The sequence below is a fragment of the Telopea speciosissima genome, chromosome 4, assembly GCF_018873765.1.
Source record: "Telopea speciosissima isolate NSW1024214 ecotype Mountain lineage chromosome 4, Tspe_v1, whole genome shotgun sequence".
Taxonomy (NCBI): Eukaryota; Viridiplantae; Streptophyta; class Magnoliopsida; order Proteales; family Proteaceae; genus Telopea; species Telopea speciosissima.
Genome location: NC_057919.1, coordinates 26,784,135 through 26,809,199, shown reverse-complemented (window position 1 = coordinate 26,809,199; position 25,065 = coordinate 26,784,135). Strand labels below are relative to the sequence as shown.

General features: G+C 43.0%; 1 protein-coding gene across 1 annotated transcript; it reads left to right on the top strand.

Moving 5' to 3' along the window:
* Positions 1 to 472: 472 nt before the first annotated feature.
* LOC122659132 lies at positions 473 to 8,718 on the top strand. Its single transcript, XM_043854280.1, has 6 exons — positions 473 to 695; positions 915 to 1,359; positions 1,476 to 3,212; positions 6,665 to 6,726; positions 7,823 to 7,997; positions 8,328 to 8,718. The coding sequence occupies exons 1-6, from the start codon at positions 473 to 475 to the stop codon at positions 8,716 to 8,718; spliced, it is 3,033 nt and encodes a 1,010-aa protein (XP_043710215.1).
* Positions 8,719 to 25,065: the final 16,347 nt, after the last annotated feature.

Below are 25,065 nucleotides of genomic sequence, written 5' to 3'. Positions count from 1 at the left end.
TATTTTTTATGAAAGTGTAATCATATAAACCACATGTCAATCCCAAAAGGTTAATCGACTTTTAGGACCGTTGAATGGTGGATATACATAACACACACCCGATGTGAGACTAAGTCAACGCAATCTTTTTTATTTTTTTATGAAAATGTAATCATACAAACCACACACCAATCTCAAAAGATTAATTGACTTTTAGGATCATGGAATGGCGGATATACACAACACACACCACATCATGGCACATATGTCCTTAATATATAATTCTAAACTGACAATTCTTGGTTCCCACCAACAATATACATTTTTAAACTGATGAACCTTTAAATTGAAAAACCTTTAAACAAAAAATTCTAAAGGAAAGAGAAGGTTGGAGAGCTGCACGAATCGTTTTTCTCTATCTAATGATGCATAACCAAGATCACACTCAGAGGTGCATGTTAGCGGGGGGGTTTTTTGAGGGTTCTGCAGGTGCATGTTAGCAGCCCCTTCTCAGGGTTTTACGTTAGGGTTTATGGTGGAGCCGCCTCTGCCGGAGGCGCGGCGGCCTCCTGCGGCACCTTCTTTTGCCACGGTGGTGGCTAGGAATTCTACGGTGGTTGCCCCTCAATTTCCGGTGAAAGCCCCGTCCTCCCATCTAGGGGCTCCTGCGATCTTTTTTCTGAAGAGGAAATTCGATGCTCTGAGGAACCACTTCGGTTAGCGCAGATCTGCAGGTCGTTGATCCTGTGGTGAAGGCTGCAGGTCCGGGTGAGCAAGGGGGGCAGCAAGGTGCTTTGGCCACGGTCCAAGATGCAGGGGTTCAAGAAGGTTCTCAGCTGTGCGCAGGTGTGCGTGGGGCGCCTGCATTAAACCCTAGCCAGGGTCACGTGGATGAGATGCATGGTGGCTGTAGTGAGGTTGGTGCAGCCACGCAGGCTGTGGGGAAAGTGTGTGTGGGGAGTGCGTTGTGGCGGGGAAGGAGTTGATTACAGGTGGAAGGGAGAAGGAGGTGGCTCCAGGTGGAGGTGGGGCGCGCATCGAAGCTAGGGATGTTGGGCGTTGGGAAGGGGCTAGTGAGAAGGATGGCTCTGAGGAAGGGGAGATTTTCCAGAACTGGAATGACTCGCCAGGCAAGATGATCACAGCCATGCAAGTGGTGGGGCAGGGCTGCAACGAAGGAGTTGGGTTTTTTAAAAGCACTGTGGATGACCTTGTACTCATTAAGGCACGCTTGGAGAGGGATCGGTTTGCATCGATTGAGGAGCTGCGTAATGCCAGTAGGGGATTCGATGGGAAACTCCAGGCGCTGGTTGCTCGGGTGGAGGGGGAGGGAGGAACTGATGTAGTCGGGGTTGATGCAGCACAAGCAAAGAAGCGGAAGTATCGAAAGAAGGGACCAGTGGGCACTACGCAAAGCAGGAGAGTCACTAGGTCCAGGGGACCCGAGTCGAACGCCTCTGTGTCGTTGTTATGATTATCTTGTTCTGGAACATAAGGGGCCTAGGAAATAAGCCCTCGCTGAGACGGTTGAAGTCTTTGATTCTTTCTTCAAATATTGATGTGGTGGGTATTGCAGAACCAAAAATCCCCTTCAGCAGGGCTACCCGAATCATGAGAAAGCTGGGCATGTCTGGTGTGCTGTCTAATGGTGATGAAAATGGCAATAGAATTAGGGTGCTCTGGTGGCAAGGGGTGGAGCTGGAATTGGTTAGAGGACATGAGCAAGCTGCCACGGTGAGGTGTAGGTGCGGTAATGACAGCTTTGTGGTGATTTCCTTTGTACATGCGCTCTGTGTGGCCAGTGAGCGTCGTGCCCTGTGGGCAGAATTGATAGGGCTGGAGGTGCCATTGGACACGGCTTGGACGGTGTGTGGCGACATCAATGCTATTCTTGATCCATCAGAGAAGGTTGGGGGCAGGCATGTATGCGCAGTCTCTATGGAGGAGTTCGGCAGTTTTGTAAACCAGGTTGCATTGGTTGATGGAGGATATCAGGGGAACGCCTTCACATGGTCAAATAACCAGGAGGGGGGTGGAAAGATTCTTGCACGCCTGGATAGATTTTTTCTTAATGATACTTGGGTTAACTCTTTTGCTTACAGCTCTGTGAAGCATCTCAGTCGGGAATGCTCGGACCATGCTCTAATTCTTTTGGATTTTAAGACCCAGGCGTCTGGAATAATTTCCTCTTTCAAGTTCCAGCAGATGTGGCTGTCGCACCCTGATTTTATGGAGTGTGTTCGGCTTTGTTGGGGGAAGCAGGTACAGGGTACTCCATTGCAGATTCTTTACTTGAAGCTAAAGAGCCTTCAATCACGGCTGAGGGCTTGGAACAAAGTAGTCTTTGGCAATATCCACCAAAATGCCAGGGCGGCGGAGGACAGTGTTTGCAAAGTGGAGATAGAACCGGAGCAGAACCCCACTGAAGAGACGAGGAGGAACTTGTTGGAATCCAAGAAAGTGTTGCAGGAGGTGCTTCTTCAAGAAGAAATATTTTGGCGGCAAAAGTCGAGGGTGCAATGGCTTAAGGAGGGGGAGAGTAATACTAAATTCTTTCACACTATGGTGAATTTTCGCAGGGGAATTGGAAGGGTGGATAAAGTTAAGGATGGGAATGGTGTTTGGGTCCATGGGCAGGAGGACGTGGGGAGGGAGGCAGCCCGGTTTTTTGTAGGGTTATTTATGGCCCAAAATCGTCGACGAGATGAGGACCTTTTGGATCTTATTCCAAGACTGGTTACGGATGCTGACAATGAAATGCTAATGATGGTTCCCCCTATGGAGGAGGTTAGGAAGGCGGTGTTCGGGTTGTCTTGTGATAGTGCCCCAGGCCCTAATGGGTTCACAGGGCATTTCTTTATGGCATGCTGGGATATAGTAGGAGAGGACGTTGGGCGTGCAGTGAGGGATTTTTTTATAGGAGGCAGGCTGCCGAGGGGTTACACATCGGCAAACCTGGTGCTAATTCCCAAAAAGGAGTACCCGGAGGTAATTTTGGATTTTTGTCCTATATGTTTATGCAATTTTGCTAATAAAATAATGGCTAAAATAATCTCAAGTAGGATAGCTTTGGTTCTGCCTAATATCATCTCCGAGGAGCAAGGAGCTTTTGTGCAGGGTAGGTGTATTCATGATCATATTGCTCTGGTTCAAGAAGTGGTTCAGGACATTAACAGGGACACCAGGGGTAGTAACGTGCTACTTAAGCTGGATATGGCTAAGGCTTACGACAGGTTGGAATGGGGGTTCATGTTTGAAGTCTTGAACAGCTTTGGGTTTAGCACTGTATGGGTTGCCCTAATTAGAAAAGTGGTGGAAAATTGTTGGTTCTCAGTGGTAATTAATGGAGGATAGGCAGGCTTCTTTAAATCAACCCGGGGAGTGAGGCAAGGTGATCCACTTTCTCCCGCCCTTTTCATTCTTACAGAAGAAGAGTTGAGTAGGGGTCTGAGATCGCTGTTTTATGAAGGAAGAGTGGAATTTTTTAAGGTGCCTAGAGGATGCCCAGGAGTCTCGCATAGCCTTTTCTCCAACGACACCATCATCTTTACGCAGGGTTTTAAGAATTCACTGCAGCAGATCATTGGCTTCATTGATAGATATGAGGGGTCCTCTGGCCAGTTGGTGAACAAGGGTAAAAGTTGTTTCGTGGTGAGTAGTAGGGCTCCTGGCAGAAGGTGCCACATGATTGAGGCAATCACAGGGTTCCCCAGACAGAGGTTACCTCTTACTTACCTAAGAGCTCCCATTTATGCCGGCCGGTTGCGGGTGAATTTTTTTGAGGACTTTTTGTCTAAGGTTCGTAGGAAGGTGGCAGGATGGAAAGGAAAATTGTTGTCCTCGGGGAGAAGACTGATCCTTCTCAGGCATGTGCTCTCTTCGATGCCTATACACATCATGGCTACGGTGGGTGTCCCCAGAACCATTATGCGGTGATTTAATAGCACGTGTGCCAATTTCTTGTGGGGTGAGTCGCAGTGGGGTAATCGGCATCATTGGATCAGTTGGGTAAAGGTTTTTCGCCCAATTGCAGAAGGGGGACTTGGTATTAGGCGTTTGGAAGATACTAGAGCTGCTCTTAGAATGAAGGGTCTGTGGTGAATTCTCTCTCTGGAGCCCACGCTATGGGCTAGATTCTTTAAAACCAAATTTTTTAAGAATCTACATGTGGCGTTGGAAGCCCCCCTGTTTTGGGGTCGACTTCATAGCGTAGGACGCTTAAGTTCAAGGAGCTGATCCTCAAGAATTCCCAATGGATGGTAGGAAGGGGGGATGTTGGTTTTTGGATTGATAACTGGATTGGTTGGGGTTCGCTGCTTGACCAGGTGGATGGAGCACTGAATCTTGACCTTTCGCTACGAGTGAAAGATGTACTTCACAGTGATGGCAGCTGGGAATAAGTGGAGTTGCTTAAAATTGACTCGGATGAGGTACGTAATAGTTTGATGAATGGTAATTATAGCCTTTCTGAGAAGGATGATATTCTTGTATGGACACCAGAAAGTAATGGTATGTTCTCGACGCGAGTGGTCTGGAATTTTATTAGAGCCACGACCCCTAATAGGGATTTTTCCAAATGGATTTAGAATCAAATGGTCCCCACCAAAATCGGGTTCTTCACTTGGCAAGCCCTATGTGGGGGGATTCCAACAAATGATTCATTGAAGAAGGTTGGAATTCCATTGGCATCTAAATGTTTGTGTTGTGGCATCTGGTGTGTGTGGGGGGGGGACGGCTGCTAAGCTTTGGGAATTTTACTCCAGGTTGTTTAAGGTGGAGATCGTTCCATGGCAAGAGGTGAGAAGTAAAATACTTTTCTGGCAGAGTCATGCGAATAGGGGAAGTCTAAGTGCTCTGATTAAGGGTTTGGTGCCTTCGTTGATTGTGTGGGAACTATGGAAGGAAAGGAATGGCAGAAAGCATGGTGAGAAAGGCCGTTCTGCTAGGATGATTGTGGAAGCTATAAGGGGATGGATTCATGAGATTCCCATGAAGTTTCCTGGTTTTAGGACTCCATCATTGCAAGAAACTTTGGTCCTCCAGTTTTTCGGGTTGTCCTTTCAACCCCCTATAAGGAGGGACCCCCTAAGGCGGTCTGTTGGTGTTCCCCCGCATCTTCTGTGAAGCTAAACATTGATGGCGTGTGTAGGGGAAATCCAGGGATGGGAGGGGGAGGGTGTATTATCCGTGACAGTGAGGGTAAGGTGGTGGCGGCCTGTGCGAGATTTTACGGGGAGTGCATAAATTCTATTACTGAAATGTGAGCATTTTGGGATGGATTGTGGCTATGTTGAGAGCTTGGGCTATCGGGGGTGCATATTGAGTCAGATTCGGCCTCTACCATCCATAGCATTATGCAAAGGAAGTGTAGGATTTGGAAAGTGTGGTACTGGTTCCAGGAAATCCTAAAATGGGTGGAGGAAATGCGTCCAATGGTAGCACATAAGTACAGGGAGGAAAACAGGGCAGTGAATTGGCTTGTAAATTACTCCTGCGATTCTAGGTGTGACACGGACTTTGGTTGGGACAGAGGCATACCAGCTGAGCTTCAACGAATAGTTAGGGAAGAGTCCATAGGCTTACCAGTCTTATGATTGTAATTGTTTAAGGGGCAGGGCGAGAGGTATTGCAGAGTGGAGTGTTTCTTTGTTATGGGTTTGGGGTAAGGCGGGCATGTCCCCCTAAGTGTATTAAACTTTGGTTGGCATGATTTAATAAAATTTTAGGGGCCGGCCCAGGTCTTAGAGAATGTTCGGGGAAAAAAAAAAAAAAAAAAGGTTGGAGAGCTACACCCATATCACATGTGATCAAATCTAATATTTCATGTGATATGGTTGTTTTGTAAGAGAAGAGTTTCCATTTATGAATTGCTTGGGCGGCACTATTAATGCATGTGCATTAATAATCCCAATTATATAGTTCTTTATTTACTTACAAAATTTCAGCTCATAAACAATGCTAAAAAAAAGTCAAATATAAGAATAAATACCAACGAATAATCCACAATAAATTTAGGACGTGCAGTGTACGGTCTTTGTGCCTAGACACAAGGCTACATGAAATGACCGTCGTGCCCCCATGAAAAGGAGGAAATCTCCAGAAATGTGGCAATCATTTTACGTAACCCTATGTCTGAGCGTAGTAGGGATCATACACCATACACGTGCACGACCAGGTAGCATTTGATCTCTTTCCCATAAATTTATCATCCTGTGGAGTTTTACACCAATCTTAATTACTATATATCCTACTTATCCACACAGTTGGAAATTACCATGTCAGATGCCCCACATTGCCCAAAATTTGATGGAGTGTGTTGGCAGGCCTACCAACATGGATATTCTATTCTAGTACCTTTGCAACTTCCTAAAGTTTGGGATATGAGTGACTGGTAGCAGCGCTGACGTCATTTCCCTTAAGCGCGACACTAAACTCAATGGTTGAATCTCAACTGTCCATTTTTTTTGAACGAACAAATCCAGGAAGGTTATGCGGAGAATTGGGTTGGATGCAGTTTGCTCTAATGGCTCTACTAATGGGGAGCGGTTATGGGTCTTTTGGAGGAGCACTTTATAGGTTAACATTGTGGAGGAGAACCAGCAGTTTATCACGATGGATTGCTTTGAGGTTGCTAGGGCCATGCGCTTTCTGATTACCTTTGTACATGGGTTCTGTTTGTTGGCAGAGAGGAGGAGGAGTTTGGTTGCTTTGTCAATAATGCAGGGCTGTTGGATGCTGGTTATGAGGGTAATGCTTTCACTTGGATGAACAATCAGAAGGGGGCATCTTGTTTTGGCCCAGTTGGACCGCTTCTTGCTTAACCAATCATGGGTTTCTAAGTTCCATTCCTTCAGGGTTACCCACCTAAGCCGGGCTTGCTCTGATCATTCCCCACTCTGGATGCATGTTGCGCTTACTAGTGCGCCGGTTCTTTGCCCCTTCAAGTATCAACAAATGTGGCTGCATCATCAGGACTTCTTTGAATTTGTTAAAGAGTAGTGGTCAAGGCCGTGTTTTGGCTCACCTCTGTATGTCCTGTATATAAAGCTTAAACTTCTTCGTAGCAGCCTTCGGACTTGGAACAGGGAAGTTTTTGGGGACATCCACCAAAATGTAAGGAATGCAGAAGATGAGGTCTGTAGGGCCGAGGTTACCAGCGATTAGTTATCTACCACTCAGGCTAGAGAGGTCCTAGTGGCGGCCAGGGAAAGCCTACAGAGGACCCTCCTTCAAGAGGAGATTTTTTGGAGGCAGAAATCAAGAGTCACATGGCTAAAGGAGGGGGACTGGAACACGAAGTTTTTCCACGCCATAGCTAAGGTCAGAAGGAAGATAGCCACAGTTAGCACAATTAAACTAGGGGATGGGGTGTGGACTAGTGAGCCGAATAAGATTAAAGTAGAAGCGGTAAGGCATTTCTCTAGCATTTTTGAATCCCAAGGTACCACGGTGGATGAGGACCTGTTTGAGTGTATTCCCCAGTTAGTTAGCGAGGAGGACAATGCAACACTTCTTCTCCCTCCATCGTAGGACGAGGTGAAGGATGTAGTCTTCTCGCTAGCCAGTGACAGTGCACCAGGTCCGGACGGGTTCACCGGGTATTTCTTTACATCTTGCTGGGAATTGGTTGGAGGAGATGTTTGGGAAGCAGTGAAGGATTTTTTTGCTGGTGGTTTTGTCCCGAAGAGCTACACCTCAGCAAATCTAGTGCTCATCCCCAAAAAGGAAAACCCAGAGGTGATGTTGGATTTCTGCCCTATTAGCCTATGTAATTTCTCTTTTAAAATTATTGCAAAGATTATTTCTTCTAGATTAGCTGTTGTCTTACCTCGTTTGATTGCAGAGGAGCAAGGAGCATTTGTGCGGGGCCGTTGTATCCATGACAATATAGCACTTGGTCAAGAGGTGGTGCAGGATCTGAATAGGAAAACTAGAGGAGGCAATGTAATTCTTAAGCCAGAAATGGCCAAGGCTTATAACAGGATGGAGTGGAGTTTTCTCTACTTAGTACTGGAAAGGTTTGGTTTTTCAAGTGCCTAGATCAACCTGATTAAAAAGACCGTAGAGAACTGTTGGTTCTCTATTGCTTGGGGAGGCGGACCGACGGGCTACTTCAAGTCCACCCGTGGTTTGAGACAAGGCGACCCTCTGTCCCCGACATTATTTATCCTTGCTGAAGAGGTTTTGAACAAAGGTTTGAGGAAGCTTTTTGTTGAGGGGCTGGCTGCTTTCTTTCAATTGCCTAGGGGATGTCCTGGTATTTCCCATTATTTGTTTGCAGATGATACCATTATTTTCACCAAGGGTTTGAAGAACTCGTTGAAGTAAATCCTTGGGTTTATTGGCAGATATGAGGTTTCCTCAAGGCAGTTGGTTAACAGACAGAAGAGCTGCTTCATTATGAGCCATAAGACCTCTGAGGCCAGAGTGCGAATGGTAGGGAGCACTACAGGTTTTGTCAGGCGTTCTCTTCCTCTTATATACCTAGGGGTTCCCCTTTTTACAGGAAGAGTAAGGGTGAGTTTCTTTGATGAGCTGTTGGGGACGGTAAGAAGCAAGATCGTAGGTTGGCAAGGAAGGCTTCTATCTGCAGGTGGGCATGTTACACTGCTCAGACATGTTTTGCCATCGATGCCAATACATGTTATTGCTTCAGTGGACTTGCCTAGAGCTATTATTAACAAATTTTTTGGTATCTGTGCGGATTTCTTGTGGGGGAATTCGGACTGGGGTAAATGACATCATTGGGTGAGGTGGGGGACTGTTTGTAAGCCACTTACGAAAGGCGGGCTGGGTATAAGGTGCTTGGAAGATGTGGGTCTGGCCCTTTGGGTGAAGGGTATCTGGCGAATCCTATCTATTTACTCTTTGTGGAGCACTTTCTTTAAGGCCAAGTTTTTCAAGAATGAGCACTTTGTTCTGGCTGGGACAGGAAGTGTGGGATCCAAGTTTTGGAGAAGAGTGCTAGCGCATAAGGAATTTTTCCTGCAACGGTCTAGCTAGGTGGTTGCTCGGTTCAGGGGATGTTAGTTTTTAGCTTGATGACTGGGTGGGGGTAGGCCCTCTGATCGACTTTGTGGACAACGCCTTGCAGGTGGACCTTTCTCTATGTGTCAAGGATGTGCTCAAAGGGAATGGCAAGTGGGACATGGCAGTTCTGAACTGCATTGACTCAGTGTTGGTTAAGGAGAGAATTTTCATCAGAAATTTCCTCATAACCAATAAGAAGGACAGTTTGGTTTGGACCCCCTCCTCAGATGGCAAGTTTTCGATTAAATCAGCCTGGAACGAGTTGAGGCAGCAGGCAGCAGCAACCCCATATTCCAAGTGGGTCTGGGATCAAGCCATCCCAATGAAGATTGGGTTCTTCACTTGGCAAATTCTAAATGGTAAAATTCCCACTGACGATGCATTGATGGCCTTAGGCATCCCCCTAGCATCTAGATGTGTGTGCTGTGGAAACCCCAAGTGTGACACCACCATTCATTGCCTAGTAGAGGGGGGCACGGCGGCAAAGGTATGGCAGTTTTTTGCTGGGATTTTTTATATGGCATCTATTCACAACCAGGACCTGAGGAGCAGAATCTCTCTTTGGCATAATGCGGCCAGTTCTCAAAGCCTTTATGGTATGATCACAGGTTTTATTCCCTCTTTAATCTTGTTGGAACTATGGCACAAAAGGAATAATAGGAGACATGGGGAAAGCCCCAGGACGGCTAGTACAATTGTTGAGAAAATCAAGGAGTGGGTGCGTGGCCTCCCTTACCCGCTCAAATTAAGGCGCAACGTGAGTCCTAGGCAGGTTTTAATTTTGCAGTGCTTTAGTTTGAAGGTAATCAACCCAGTGAGGAAACCCCCAATCCCTGTTTATTGGCGGCCGTCGAGCTCAACTGTAAAGCTGAACGTTGATGGCGCCTATAAGGGGAACCCGGGCATAGGGGGAGGAGGAGGTGTAGTTAGAAATCGAGTTGGTGAGGTTCTTTGGGCATTCTCTAATTTCTATGGGCATTGCACCAGCCTAGAGGCCGAATTAAGAGCCCTACGAGATGGGCTAACAGTCTACAAAGAACTGGGGCACGCTGAGTTAGTGGTGAACTCTGATTCAGCTATGATGGTGCAAATGATAAACGACCATAAGAAATGTCAGCTTTGGAAGGGGTGGTACTGGTTTGAGGAGATCATGACAATTTGCAGGTCTAGCCAACTCATAGTCTCTTTTGCCTTCAGGGAAAGCAATAGGGCCGCGGATTGGCTTGCCAACCATGCTTGCGAAACAGGTAGCAACAGTGCTTTTTTCTCTGACTTTGTGCTTCCAAGAGGCCTGCAGCGAATCCTCTGGGAAGACAGGGTTGGGCTGCCAGTATTAAGGAGCTAGGTCGATTCCCTTTTGGTTTTAGTGTAAGGGCGTGGGTCTCATTGAGAGTTTGAGAGATTCTGTATCCGATGGGTTGGGGTAAGGCGGTTATGTCCCCCCCCCCATTGTATTTGGCGTTTCAAATTTTGATTAATAAATTTCCAAGGGCTCCCCCCGGGTCCTAGATAATTTTCGGGGTAAAAAAAATAAAATAAAATTTGTTGACTGTACCATTTATTAGAAACTGTGTATAACCTCCTACAGCCGGTTATGAAAAATTGGGTTTTACCTCCTACTGCCGGTTATGACTTACTACAGTCACTCTTACCGGTTATGAGTTATGAGCTTTTGATGAATTTGACTTCCAAAAACACCCCTCGACGATGAAACTCTAAAAAAACACCCTGAATCAAACTTTTGAGGTCTTCACCGTCGTTCCCCTATTTGCTCAATTTCTCACCGGCGTCAGCGGAGATGGAGTGATCACAGTAGCAGGTATCATCCATTTGATGTTCTCTTTCTTCATTTGTTGTTCTCTTCCTCCATTTGATGTTCTCTTTCTTTCTTTCCCTCTATTTTTGGGTTTTTAGGGTTTATATGTATACCGTTTTATATTGCAGGTGGAGTTAAAGTTTACCTATTTTTTGTTAATAGAAGAGAAAGATAGGCTAACAGAGGGGTTTACCATCGGGATTTGTCTCACCAGAACCAATTTGCAAGGATTTCTTATTATTCTCTTATCCTAATCCTCCACTCCAGGTATTTTTATTTCTGTCTTCCATTTAAGTTCTGAATCATTTAGCTTAAACTTCTAATCTGTAAAAAGAATGATTGTTTCTGTACTCATTTATTGGTCGTACAAAGGAACATAGGAAATCTCTAATTATAGTGCCAATTGATGGTTTCGTTTTATTTGACATCAATTTGAATGGTGGAATTTATCCATTCTGTTAGACCAGATACGTATATGTTCATATGGTTGTTTGAATTGACATTGGAATAGGTTAATTTAGTAATTATTCCCTAGACCCTAGGCAGTCCATACCAATAATCTTTTTTTTTTTGCTAAAGGTCAGCAAAGTGTGTATTATAATAATGAGAAAAATACAAGTTCATTCGGGTCCCCTAGTTGGGGACTCCAATGATACCAAACCATCAATTGGCTCTAGGCCATTCAAAAAGAAAAACTATTTATAGGGCATCCCTAAAATCCCACCTTCGGCATTGCCATCAACAGGAAATCAAGGGAGTACCGCCTACACCAGCACAAACATTCTAGGGCAGCCGATCAATAGAATCGAAATCGACTCCTCTCTTGCACATCCCATTCAATCTCATAGTGGGCAAAAAGTGGGGCTTCATCCCATCATTGACTGGTGTGAGTTGATGCACTTCTTTTAGCAATAATGTCTGCAATGGTGTTGGCCTCCCTGTAGCTATGAGAGATTTTCCACCTGATGCCTCAGAGGTAGCTTGCCGCGCCAAGCCTAGCCTGTTTAAAATTCCAAGGGATGTTCCCATTTTTTACCCCTGTCACGATTACATCTGCATCACTTTCAATCCACGGTTGATTGATGCTTTTGTCCCTTGCCATCTGCACACCTATAAAAAAGGCTGAAAATTCAGCGATGTGATTTTTGGTAATTCCCAAGTACTAAGCAAAGCTGCCAATAGGCTGTCCCTGGGAATTTCTATAAATTCCAGCGGCACTTGAGTGACCCGGGTTCCCCATCGAACATCCATCAATGTTGAGCTTCACCCAATTGTCATCCGGCTTCCTCCACTGAACCTTAATGATTCTATTTGCCTAGGCGTGTGGAAAAATTGCGCCAATCTCATGCGCAATCAGCAGGTCCTATACAGATTTAATGGAGCATGTCATAAAAGAAGAGGCATCTCTAAGATCAGATTTGATGAGTTGATGGATGGTGTTTGAAGTTTTCCCCTGCCCCTCAAAACGCCTCCGATTTCTCTCATTCCAGATTTGATAAGGAATCAAGATCAAACCTGCCATCCACACCTTCGGTAGAGGGGCGCAAGCTGCCTTGTCTTTCCACCAAGTGAGTAAATCCGATAAGGAGTTCACCGCTGGCCATGCTTTCTGAAAAATTGTAACGAAGCCTTGCCAAATCTTCAAGGAGAGTGGGCATTCAAGGATGATATGCCGTTGAGACTTAAAGGCATTCAAGCACAATTTGCATCCTGAGACAAAGGGCACTCCTCGTTGAACAACCTTATCATCAGTAGGTAGTTTTTCATGGAAAAGGCGCCATCCAAATAGCGAGTGGCAGGGCTGCAAATAACATGCCCATATCACTGCATCCTAGGGGGTGATTGGTTGATTTTCGAAGCCCTTCCCACGTAGATTTGACCTTGAAGTTACCCTGTTGAGATAGAGTCCACACCCTTTCGTTACATGCCTGGATCACTGGAAGGTTATGTTCGCTGCCTCATTAAAGATTTGGAGTAAGATAGGCGACTCAACTTGGGGGAAACACCAAGCGCCATTATTTATGAAGCAACCAAGGGGCGAGTGCAGCCTGTTTAGCCAAGGGTCATGAATCCCTGTCCTGGCTGCAACCAAATCCCCATTGATCCACCTGTCATGCCAAAAGTCTATATTTGATCCATCACCAACAATCCAGGATTCATGATTAGTGACAAATGCCCACATTTTCTTAATTCCCAGCCAGATTGAGGATGGGGAATTGAAGTGCTATTTTAATAAGCCCATTGAAGTGAATCCTGCTCGAAGAAAGGTGTTCATTATGCTGCTGCCCAACTTGATACCCCAACACAACTTGCATAGTAGCACTTTATTCACATCCCTAAGCTTCCTGATGCCAAGGCCGCCCTCATCACGGGGTTTACATGTTGCTTCCCATTTAACACTAATTCCCTTAGCAACATCAGGGTCACCACTCCAAATAAAGTTACGCATCCACTTTTCCATTGAGGCTATTAATGAAATGGGCCACCAATAGATAGAAAAGATGTGTATAGGCATACTAGAAATCACAGATCTTACTAGCTAGACTCTCCCTGCCATGGAGATTAACCTACCCTTCCAACTTGCAAGCCTGGTTTTGAATTTGTCCATCAGAGCCATAATTGCATCCTTCTTAACGCTGCCTTTGAAGATATCAATTCCCAAATATCTGGTTGGGAAACTGCTATCAGAGAAGCCAATAATGTTCCTTATTCTTGCTTTTCTGGCAGCACTCACATTGCAAAGAAACATCTTGCTCTTTTGAACATTTATGCATTGCCCTGAGTATTTTTGGTACTTTCCCAAGAAAGCTTTCAAGCAACAAATTGGACATATGCCTGCTTTGACAAAAAGAAACACATCATCTGTAAACAGGAGATGGGTTGGAACCGCCACCCCTCTTGGGCCCGGTAGAGGAGTGATCTTATGATTGGACTTTAACTCAGCAAAGCCCCTACACAGGACTTCTTCAACAATAATAAAGAGGAGGGGGGCCAGGGGGTCACCTTGTCGTAGTCCTCTCTCCACACCAAAGAAACTAACAGGCCCTCCATTTAGGAGGATAGAGAGCCGAGCCGAAGAAAGAAGCTAGTGAATCATGTTGATCCATTTGTCGTTGAAGCCAAATTTTCTCATTACATCGAGCATAAAATCCCATTCCATGGAATCATATGCTTTTTGAATGTCTAGCTTCAGGCCCATCCCCCCACCATGAGACTTCACATGTAGAATATTAGTCAGCTCTGATGCCACATAAATGTTGGAGAAAATGACTTTCCCCTTCTAGAAAGCACCTTGTTCCTCTGAAATCAGCCTAGGAAGAAAGCCTGACAAGCGTGTAGCAAGAATTTTTGGAATCAGCTTGTAGAGAAAATTACCTACACAGATAGGCCAAAACTTGTCAAGAGTAAGCGCCTCCTCAACTTTTGGGATGAGAGTAACAAAATTACTGTTAACCCCCTTGGTGATGATGCCATCAACAAAAAACTGTGAGATTGCACGACACACATCTCTCTCAATAATCTCCTAGTAGGATCTATAAAAAGCTCCTGGAAACCCATCCGGACCAGGCGCACATCTGGATCCAAGTCGAAGACTGTAGCTTTGATCTCCTCCCAACATGGAGCTACGGTTAGGAAGGCATTGTCGCCTGCAGAGAGTATATCTGGGATGCAAGATAGAATCTTCAACTGGGCTTCGGTAATCATCCTCTTATGAAAGGCTTCATAAAACTCCGTTACATAGGTGCTGATTTGCGGTCCATCACTTAGCACTGTCCCATCCGCCTTCTTTAAGACCTGAATGTGGTTCTTGGAGCATCTGATCTTAGTTTCCAGGTGGAAGAATCTTGTGTTGCGGTCACCACAAGTGAGAGCTCGGATTCTGGACTTTTCTAACCATAGCTTTTCCTATAGCGTGATTGCATTGATGTACTCCTATTTGGCTTGGCATTCACACTGAACAAGGTACCCCGTGCATCCCACCGTCTCCAAAAGTTCTTGGGCATCCTCCAGCATAGCTCTTGCTCAGTCTACCTCAATGTTAACATTTGGATAAGCAGTTCTAGACCATCTTCTTAGGGTAGCTTTCAATCTCTTCAACTTCTGAGTGACTACATAGAAAGGAGAACCAGACACATAATCATTCCAGGACTGGCGCACCACAGTGGAAAAATCCTTATGTTCCAACCAGAACCGCTGCAACCTTAAGGAGGCAATTGACAGGCTTTGGCACAGAGTCAGAAAAAACCATAATAGGAGAGTGATCCGACACTGACCTCGATAGTACCCACTGGTACGCATCATGGTAACGATCCAAGGCATGGTTATAGAGGCTTTTATCCAGGACTACAGTAGCATTACCTTGTTTTCTATTGTTGCTCCATGTGAATTTATTCCCTTTGGACGGCAATGGAAGGAGAGATGCAGAATCCAAAAAAGCCAAAAAGTCCATCGCAGACCCCATATGAAAAGCACCAGGTCCCCTCTTCTCTGCCGCCAGTAGAGTTGCATTGAAACCTCCCAACACAATCCAGGGCAGCGCTGAAATGGCCTGGTCCGAAAGATCCACCCATAAATCCCTCCTCCGAGCACAAAGGCTATTAGCATGAACTGCTGTAATAAAAAAATTTTCTCCCCTCACATCCATGAAAGCTGTAATTTGCTGATCGGACGTGCTATATACCACAAGCTTAGAGAGCGAACTCCTCCATACAATCCATAAGTTTGGATTCTTCCCTACTCGCTCATTGTGAATAAAATCCACACTAAATCCCAAGCGTTGAAAGAATAGCTTAGGGAATTTACAAGGCAAGGCCATAGGCTCTGCAATGCATATCACATCAGGGGTCTGAGACATAACTAGAATCTTCAAAGCAGCCCTGGTACGGCTGTTCAATATGCCTTACAGATTCCAATATATTAACTTCATTGATAATTACTGGATTTGGACACCCCTCTTGCGGCGCGTGGTGGCATGTTCCGCACCTTCAAAGGCTGCTTACCAGATCTTTTGGTAACGGGTGTAAAGGTGCCAACAAGGGCTGCATCCACCTGTCTGATCTCATCAAAGGCAGCAACAATTGTTGATGGGTCTTGACTTGCAACGTGGCCTTCACAATCTAATAATGGAACAGAGCAATCCTCCTGCAAACTCCCCCTCTTCGGGGTGCCTTCATGAGTGCCAATCGTGCTTGGGCAGCCCAAGACCACTTCAATGGTGCCACCTGCCCTAGCCACATTCTCCGGTGACTCAATATTCTCCATGCTTCGAACTGATTCCTGTTCCTGATGCACCACCAAGGATGTCAATCCGTTTGGTGCAGCTTCCACCGTAGGTAAAGTTATCTCTTCTAACGCAGGTAGTGCTGCTTCCACAAAACCTAGATTCACCTCCCCAGCCTCATGGCCCCCACTCACGTTGTCTGCAGTCTCATGTGTGGGTGTGACAGCACGCCCGTGTCTTCTCCGTCTGGTTTTATGGGGTGCACCAGCATTATCCTCAACATAATCTGCGCCTGTAATTGAAGACTCAACCCGGGCTTCCTGAGATCGGTTTGGGCAAGCCTCGGCACGGTGCCCATACTTTTTGCATTCATGGCAGCATGAAGGAGGGTCTTCAAACACCATCGTTTGCTTGAAGATAAACAACTCGACAGATCCTAACTGATCCCTCTCAACCAGCACGTCATTAACCCTAGGAAGGGTTTCATCAAGGTCGACACATACCCGTGCGAAGTGACCATAATGGGATTCCTTAGTCTTCCTATCGATCGCCACCAGCCGCCCCACCGCATTGGCGATTGAGAAGAGAATTTCATCGTGCCAGTACTCCTGAGGGAGGTTTGGGAGATGAATCCATGTTAGCCGATGGGTGATCTGCTGTGTATCCACGTTGAAGTCGGGGCACCATCGCTGGAACCGGAGAAGTTGTCCCCCAATTCAACAGGGTCTTCGATGTCAAACCATGGTCATATCAGTTTCAAGACTGAACGTAAACAAGATAAAACCCTTCCCTAGGGTTTTCAGATCCACCGTCCTAGACAGTACCCAGGACTCTCGAATGAACTTGCACACGTCATTCAAAGATAGGAAACAAAAGTTCAGTCGCCCGATCAGAGAATGCCTCAGATGATCAATCTGCTCCTCATATGCAACTTGAGGAATCTTAACACGAGTCATATTGCCCTCCCTTACTGGTAGAGGCAAGGAATCCACGTTTGGGAGGGCTTTCTTGGCACCCACGACCGCTGCAAAAGATCTGGGAAGGGCCACAGGGCTAATGACTGGGGCCTCCTCACATGCATTACCATCACGGGCAGTTCCTCCGACGATGTTTGGTGGTTCCGGGGCATCCATCCCTGCCGCCGCCGATGAATCTCCACCCCCTTCATGAAAAACCCTAGTGGAAACCCTAGCCACCGCAGACACTCTCTCTCCTAAACTCATATTTTCTCCCATCATCATAGACCTTAAGATTTTCCAATGGCTTTCCATACCAATAATCACTTGTACATGATTTGTAGTTTTTATTATGTAGAAGATGCCATGTGAGCTCTAGGTGGCTGTGATTTCACCTACCATCATACATGATAACCCATCTCTATTAGTCACTGTTATATATGTTGATGTCTTTTTCTGTTCTTTTCTTTAACTTGGCCCAGTGATGATAGTTCTTCTATATATCTTACTTCTGAAGGCTTTGCAAGAGAAGAAAGAGAGAGGGTTATGGTTCAACTTAGCCTGAATCAACTTGAGTGAGATTGACCTCCTAACACCACCAAAAGGAGAATTTGTAGTTATCCAGATTGGTTGAGTTTGCTTTAGTCAACTTAACTTAATAACTTTAATTGCCAACACAAATGCAAATGATAGATACAGTACACAGAAACTTATTGATGCTTTGAAGAAACTAAATCAACAACTAAAGATATACACTCGAAGCTTTTTTTTTTATTTAAGGTAGTTATGCTGTGTCAACCAATCTGAGATGAAACTATCGAAAGAGAACTATAGGGCCAATAGTTTCTCTTGAGCACTAGCCACCATCAACTGAGAATGTGAAATCGACATAAAATGCATTCTTGGAATGCATACCAAACACAGTCAATTCAATCAACCATTTCAAAATATCTAAACCTGTTGAAGACCTACCCATACCAAGCTAAATCATGATCAAACTCCATACTACACAACCTGTCCAAGACCAATCCAAACCCAAACCAACTAATATGAAACAATTCCTATTACCTATTTTCAATTCTCTGACCTTTATCCTCATTGTTTTCAACTTATACTGTACCTCCCTACATTTTTTAACCTGTTGGAGACCAATCTGAACCCAGAAGTTGTGTAATATCCTAAATAGTTAGTTACAACATGTTTTGGCTCTATTAGTCTACTTATCTTAATGTTCCAATAAGTGTTTTTGATGAAATATCCATTTGTTCTCTTCATGTTCCAATTCAAATTAGAACTTTTGATTTTTTTGCTAAAATGGGATACTATCTTTATTATTAGAATCGATGTTTTATTAAATAAGTTTGCTATCTTTATGTTCGTACACATGGTTACACATTGCAGGATCATCCATTTGATATGCCAAAATGGACATGAATGAATTAGCAGATACATACAATGAATTTTTTTATGGAAAAAATTATGTGTCGAATATAAATGAAATAGGGTCAAGTGATGTATTAAATGATGAGAATCTTATTGAAAGTGACAATACACTAAATGGAGTGAGTCGTGGTGGTAGTAGTACAGATGATGAAGACTGGAATAATTTTGAAAGTGAAGATAGTGATGATTACAACACAAGTTTTGACAATGATTTAGTAGATGAGGTTAATGAAGAAGAAACAGTGGATTTGAGGTTAAATGGGGAAGAGAATATGCCAGTAATGAGTAGCAATGATATTGATTTAGAACCTACTATTGGCATGGTATTTCCGACTGATGATGAAGCATATCAACATTATAACGATTATGCCTAGGAGATGGGGTTTTCAGTTCGAAAATACAGGGTTGATCGCTCAAAGTTAGATAAACACGTAGTATCAAGATACTATGTCTGTTCAAATTAGGGTGAGAAAATAATAGACAAATGGAGAGAGGTGGACTACCAGTCGCGTGTGTCAAAGAAAAGTAATTGTGGGGCTTTATTAAAGATCAAGAGTAGTAATGGAGTGTGGGTGGTGGATAAATTTGAAAAGGAGCACAACCATATTTTGGTGGATAAGAATGAGGCTTTCAGACTTAGATCACATCAGAAAAGGCATAGCAGTACAGTTAATCTTGTACAATGATTGCATAAGTGTGGGATACCACCTGCACAAATAACGAGAGTTGTAAATGATTTTGCTGGGGGTGAGCAGCTTGCTGGTATAAATGATGAATTATGTATGAACATATTAAGGGCAAAGCAAAGAAAAAGCATAGGGGTAGACTGTCAACAAGCAATTAACTATTTGGAGAGTAAAATGGCATCAGATCCAGGGTATTTTTATGATGTTCGTGTCAATGAAGATGAACAATTTATTGGGGTTTTTTGGGTTGATAATAGAGCCTGAGAACAATACAAGACTTTTGGTGATGTTATTGTGTTTGACACGACATATAAAAAAAACAAGTATAAGTTCCCATTTGCTCCTTTTACTGGTGTTAATCACCACTTGCAGTGTACGCTTTTTGGTTGTGACCTAATAGCTGATGAAACAAAAGAATCATTTATATGTCTATTTAGGATATGGCTTCACGCTATGCATAATATTCATCCAAAAGCAATCTTTACTGATCAAGACGCAGGAATAATGAGAACAATCAAGCATGTGTTGCCATTGATTGTCCATAGACTATGTGGATGGCATTTAGAGAAACATAGGATACAACATATGAGACCACTATACAAGAAATATCCTGATTTGAATGCAGTTTATAGGAGTTGTATTTATGGTTCTAATACAGCACATGAATTTGAGGAGCATTGGGAGAGCATGCTAAACAGATTTAATTTACAAGAACATAGGTGGCTAAAGAAGCAGTTCAGGATACGTGAACACTGGGTGTCTTGTTATTTTCGTAACATTTTTTTTGCTGGAATGAGTACCACACAGAGGGGAGAGTCAATGAATAAGTATTTTAAGGGTTTCTTCACATTAGCAATATCTCTAAATGAATTTGTTACTCAATACAAAGAGACTGTCTTGAAAAGAAGAGAAAAAGAAGCCAAGGAAAATGCTATCTGCATCACCTCAGCCCCTACTTGTGCTATAGGTCACAAAATTGAGCAACAAGCCGCTAATGTTTATACCAATAAGGTGTTCAAGATTTTCTCTGTAGAGTGGTACGCTGGTTTAGATCTACAAGCGAATCAATGTGATGATGAAATTATAGAAAAGAGGTACAAGGTGTTTAAGATGGATGGGGAACGAGAGAATGATGTTCAATATGTGTTGGATAATCAGCAGACTGATATCACATTTTGTGGATGCAACTTGTTCAATAACAAATGTATGCTGTGCAGACATATACTTAAGATATATGTGATAACAGACAAAACCCATATTCCGGAGAGGTATATCATGCATAGGTGGACCAAAGTTGCCCGATATAGTAACACCCCATCTGGATGTGTGGGAGGGTCATCTCAAGGACAGGCACAACAACCAATATGGGTTTTACAAGACCTTGCCAATACATTTGCAAGAGAAGGTTCTCTTTCTGTAGAGAGGTTTCAGATTACTTTAAATATATTGAAAGAAGGGTTAGTGCAGGTACAGAGATTGCAAGCAATTGTGCCTAGTTTGAGTTGTAATCCGGTTCCTTTATCTATAGACAGATGAAGAGTAAATGAATCATTATATACCTTAATAACAAGGGGGAGACCGAATGTACAACGTCAATGGTCTGGCATTGAAACAGTCACTACCTGAAGGCCTTACCATTGTTCTGGTTGTGGCGGTACAGGGCACAACATTCAAAGTTGTCTTATGGTAATTCTTTTCCTTGTCTCGTTAAATGTAAATTTCTTTGAACTTTATGTTTATATTATTAATAGTGTTATATACATTGTATTTTTAGGGTAACACATTGGAAATACACAAGGCAGCAACGTGGCTTTGCAATTAGGGACCTTGGTGGATAATACACAAGGCAGCAACCCATCCTTCCAAATAGAGTGATTGGGGGATAATAAACAAGACAGCAATCGTTCCGAGCAAATAATTAACTTGGGGGATAATAGACAAGGACGCAACCAATCTTTACAAATAGATTTGAATGGTAAAACATTTAGGTTAGATTTAATCTTTGTTGTTTGTTTTGTTAAAACATCACCTCATTTACTCAACCCTTGATTGTCATGTAGAGCCTTCCAATTTTTTGTGACACTGTTGTTGTCCTTTGACCAATATTTTTGTTTGATTATGGTGAGTTGCCCTACATATTTTGTTAAGTATTTGTGATACTGAGTTCATTGCAGTTGTTGATTTCTAACATGTAAAATCATGTTACTATGTCATCCAGTTTTATGGTTTATATGTACTCTGTCCTGCTGTTTTTTATATTTTAACTACATATATGTATACCATTTTATCTTGCAGGTGCTGTTAAATTTTACCCATTTTTTGGTTAATAGAAGAGGGAAGATAGGCAGACAAACGGGTTAGTCATCGAGATTTCCTCCTATAACAAACGAAGAGAATGTTTTGTAATGTATGTTGACCCATATCATCATTGTGTTTTCTATTTGTTTTTTGCCACCGCCTTAGTAGTGGATATAATATGCAAGTCTTCCGATCTCACTTTTTTCTTAGCTTCACTACCACCAGAAGTCTACTATGATATTTCTGTAAGAACCATCTTAGCCTACAGTCAACAAACATATCAATACCTTGTACGAGTATTAGTATATTATTCATTTTTTTTCTAATAATAAAATAATTTGAATGATGTAGTGGTCAGAATTGGTGTGGTGTATTTAAGGGAGGCATTGAAGTCCTCTAGATGGTCAAGATTGGTGTGGTGATATCAGCAGCTCATGTTACAGAGGGAGATGACACTGAAAAATTTAGAGGCCTTTACTGTTTTTTTCTTGTATAATTGTACGTGCAAATGCATGTGTGGGCATTTGTGGAGCGTGCAGGAGTCCAAGGCAAAAGTGAAATATCTAAGCCTCACAACCGTTGGTAGTCAAAATATGGTGGATTGATTGATGACTGATCATGAGGAGGGACTGTATGAGATATTTTCAATCTTATAGGATATTAAAACTCTAATCAAGTGTTCTTCTCTAAAGTATGTTTAGCAAACAATCTTATGATAAGGTTTTATTAGTTCATAACTTAGCATTTAGAGCTAGAATAGAGAAGAGTGGTCTATGTGTAAAGAACACTGTTTGTAATTATCTTCCCACTTGGTTTATTTTCTTTTCTTCATAAAATTTTTTTTTTTAAAACAATCAAAAGAATCTGTCCTTGACATCTTAGGTCTATAGAAAATAGATTATTAAATTAATCTCTGCTTGTTGAAGGTGAAATTTCAAGATAATGCAAATAACAATTTTTTTTATTTTTTTGGCAAGTAATAGAAATAATACATTTTTGATAAGAATGGATTTCTTAGTGTCAATATTTATTGTTATCAGATTGGATGAGATTGCATCTACATATCCACAAAAATAAATAGAAAACCAAAAGTGGAGGCATTTCACTGCAAATTCACATTGTTATTGTAACAGATTTAGCAGTCCGAGATATTGTTGGTATAATCGATTTGTGTGGTGAGAAAGTAGAATCAAACAAACATAGAATAATGTCAAACCCTACACTGCCCGACCCATACCTGAGCTCTGGCCTAAAATACTTGCAGTCTCTGGCTCATTGGGTCAAACTTGCATCTCTAGAATTTTTTTATTTAACTTTTCAAATCCAAGGTATTTGATTGCAAAGTAGGCAAAAGAGAGATATCACTGCCACAAAAGAGAGATTGAAGTTGGCGATCAAGATGGGGATCAGAAGTTTTTCAATTATCCTTCAATGCCAGAGGTGATGTGTTTATGTAGAGGTAGATTATTCCTTGACCAAGTTGTAGGCTGTTGTGACTGACCCATTTACAAATGGGGTAGGTATCCTATTGGATGTGCATTCTAGTGAAAATTTGTCAATTCTCTTTGGTAATATCAACAATTTGTCCTCAAATTTAATAGAGTTAGAAAATTAACACCTCAACAATTTATCTCTATAGAATCTACAAGCGAATTAAAGTGAGTTTGGCATAAATCATATACCAGATTTAACCATGCAATATGCCAAAAAAAAAAAAAAAAAAGGGAGAAATATACATGTGGTAGCATCAACTTTAGTTTTATATGGCATAATGCACATAGATAACCCAAATTGAGATCCCTTGGGACCCAAGGTGCTAGCATGTTTTGAAGCACCAGCCTACCCACACCAGCAACCTTGTGCATAAGATGATAATATAATACAAAATAACATGATTTATCTCATGAAAGGTCGAGTGGAGATACACACACACTCTACAAAAATACATGATTTATTTAATCTTGTAATTTTCCCAAGAAAAAATATCATGTCTATTGGCTGTCCATAGGCTATGCCACATTCCCAAATATACTTCATTACATAATTCCATAAGCTAAAGAGATCCCCAAATGCATAATGATTTGAAATCATGACCCTACTTGGCTTCTTCCACCCAAAACCAAAACCTATTTACAATAAAAAAAAAAGTGGAAACAAACCCACTTGATACTATTGATTCATGAGTCCAGATCATAATGCTTTAACCCGATCACATTTACACCACATAAACAAAAAAACTGACTATAAACAACGTATTGGGGACCCAAAAACATTATGGTTCATTCCAAAAAACAACAAAAACAAAAAAAAAAAAAAAAACAAAAAAAAACAACAACCATTTCTTCATACTTCCGGATCATCATCAAATTCTTCTTCAAAAACAATTTCTTCATCATCTTCATATTCTTCATCATCTGAAGACAGCATAACTAAATTCAGTGCAATATGGTTTGGCAAGTCATCTATCAAAATAGGATCATCATACGAATCACCTACTGCAGCAGGTGGTGCTGGTGGAGCTGCTGGATCAATTGGAGTTGCTGGTGGAGCTACTGGTGGAGTTGCTGGTGGAGCTGCTGGTGGAACTGCATGTGAAGATGCTGGTGGAGGAGATGGTCGTGGAGGAAACCCTAGTGGAGTAGCTGGTGGAGATGCTGGTGGAGGAGATGGTCGTGGAGGAAACCCTAGTGGAGTAGCTGGTGGAGATTCTGGTGGGAGATGGTCGTGGAGGAAACCCTGGTGGAGCTGCTGGTGGAGATGCTGGTGGAGCATTTGGTCGTGGAGGAAACCCTGGTGGAGCTACTGGTGGAGATGTTGGTGGAGGAGATGGTTGTGGAGGAAACCCTGGTAGAGCTACTGGTGAAACCGCATGTGGAGCAGCTGGTGGAGATGCTGCTGGAGGAGATGGTAGTGGAGGAAACCCTGGTGGAGATGCTGATGGATCAGCTGTTGGATCTGCTGGTGGTGATGCTGGGGTAGTTGGTGGTGGAGTTACTGAACCTCCTTGAGCAGGCAAAGCTAGAAGAATTTCCCTCTGCTTCTGGATGCGCCATCTCCTTATAGTTGTAAGAAGGACAGGATTAGGAGTTTTTCTCCCATTCAGCCTAAGACGAGTGGGCCTAAATTTTTTTCTCACGATTTGAAACCTTAGTCTAGCCATTGTAATCCTTGACTACCATTGAATCCTCAATCAAAACTGAGGAACAATACTGTGTAACAAGGATTAGATAAACAGAGAAACAAAGAGTGTTAGTATCACAGATGCCTAAACACAGGAACATTACTATGTTACAAGGTATAGAGAACCACACAGATGGGTAAATAAGGAGAAGTAATTCGGAAATCACTACTCCATTACACTCATTGTAGAAAAATACATTGATACAAGGTTTAGACCACTAGAGAGTTTGTTAGTAGCACAGTAACAAAACTATGTTACAAAGTGTAGACACTGATTTTTGTCACCCCCTTTTGGCAATGATGACAACGGGACATGGACAATGGATGATGCACTTTCCCTCTTTCTGGACCCAAAATACCTGGCCCATAAACCCAAAACCATTCTGAACCCAAAATAGCCCATTTCAGACCCAAAAATAAGGAAAAAGTGGTACTACGCTCCCACGGCGCCATGGA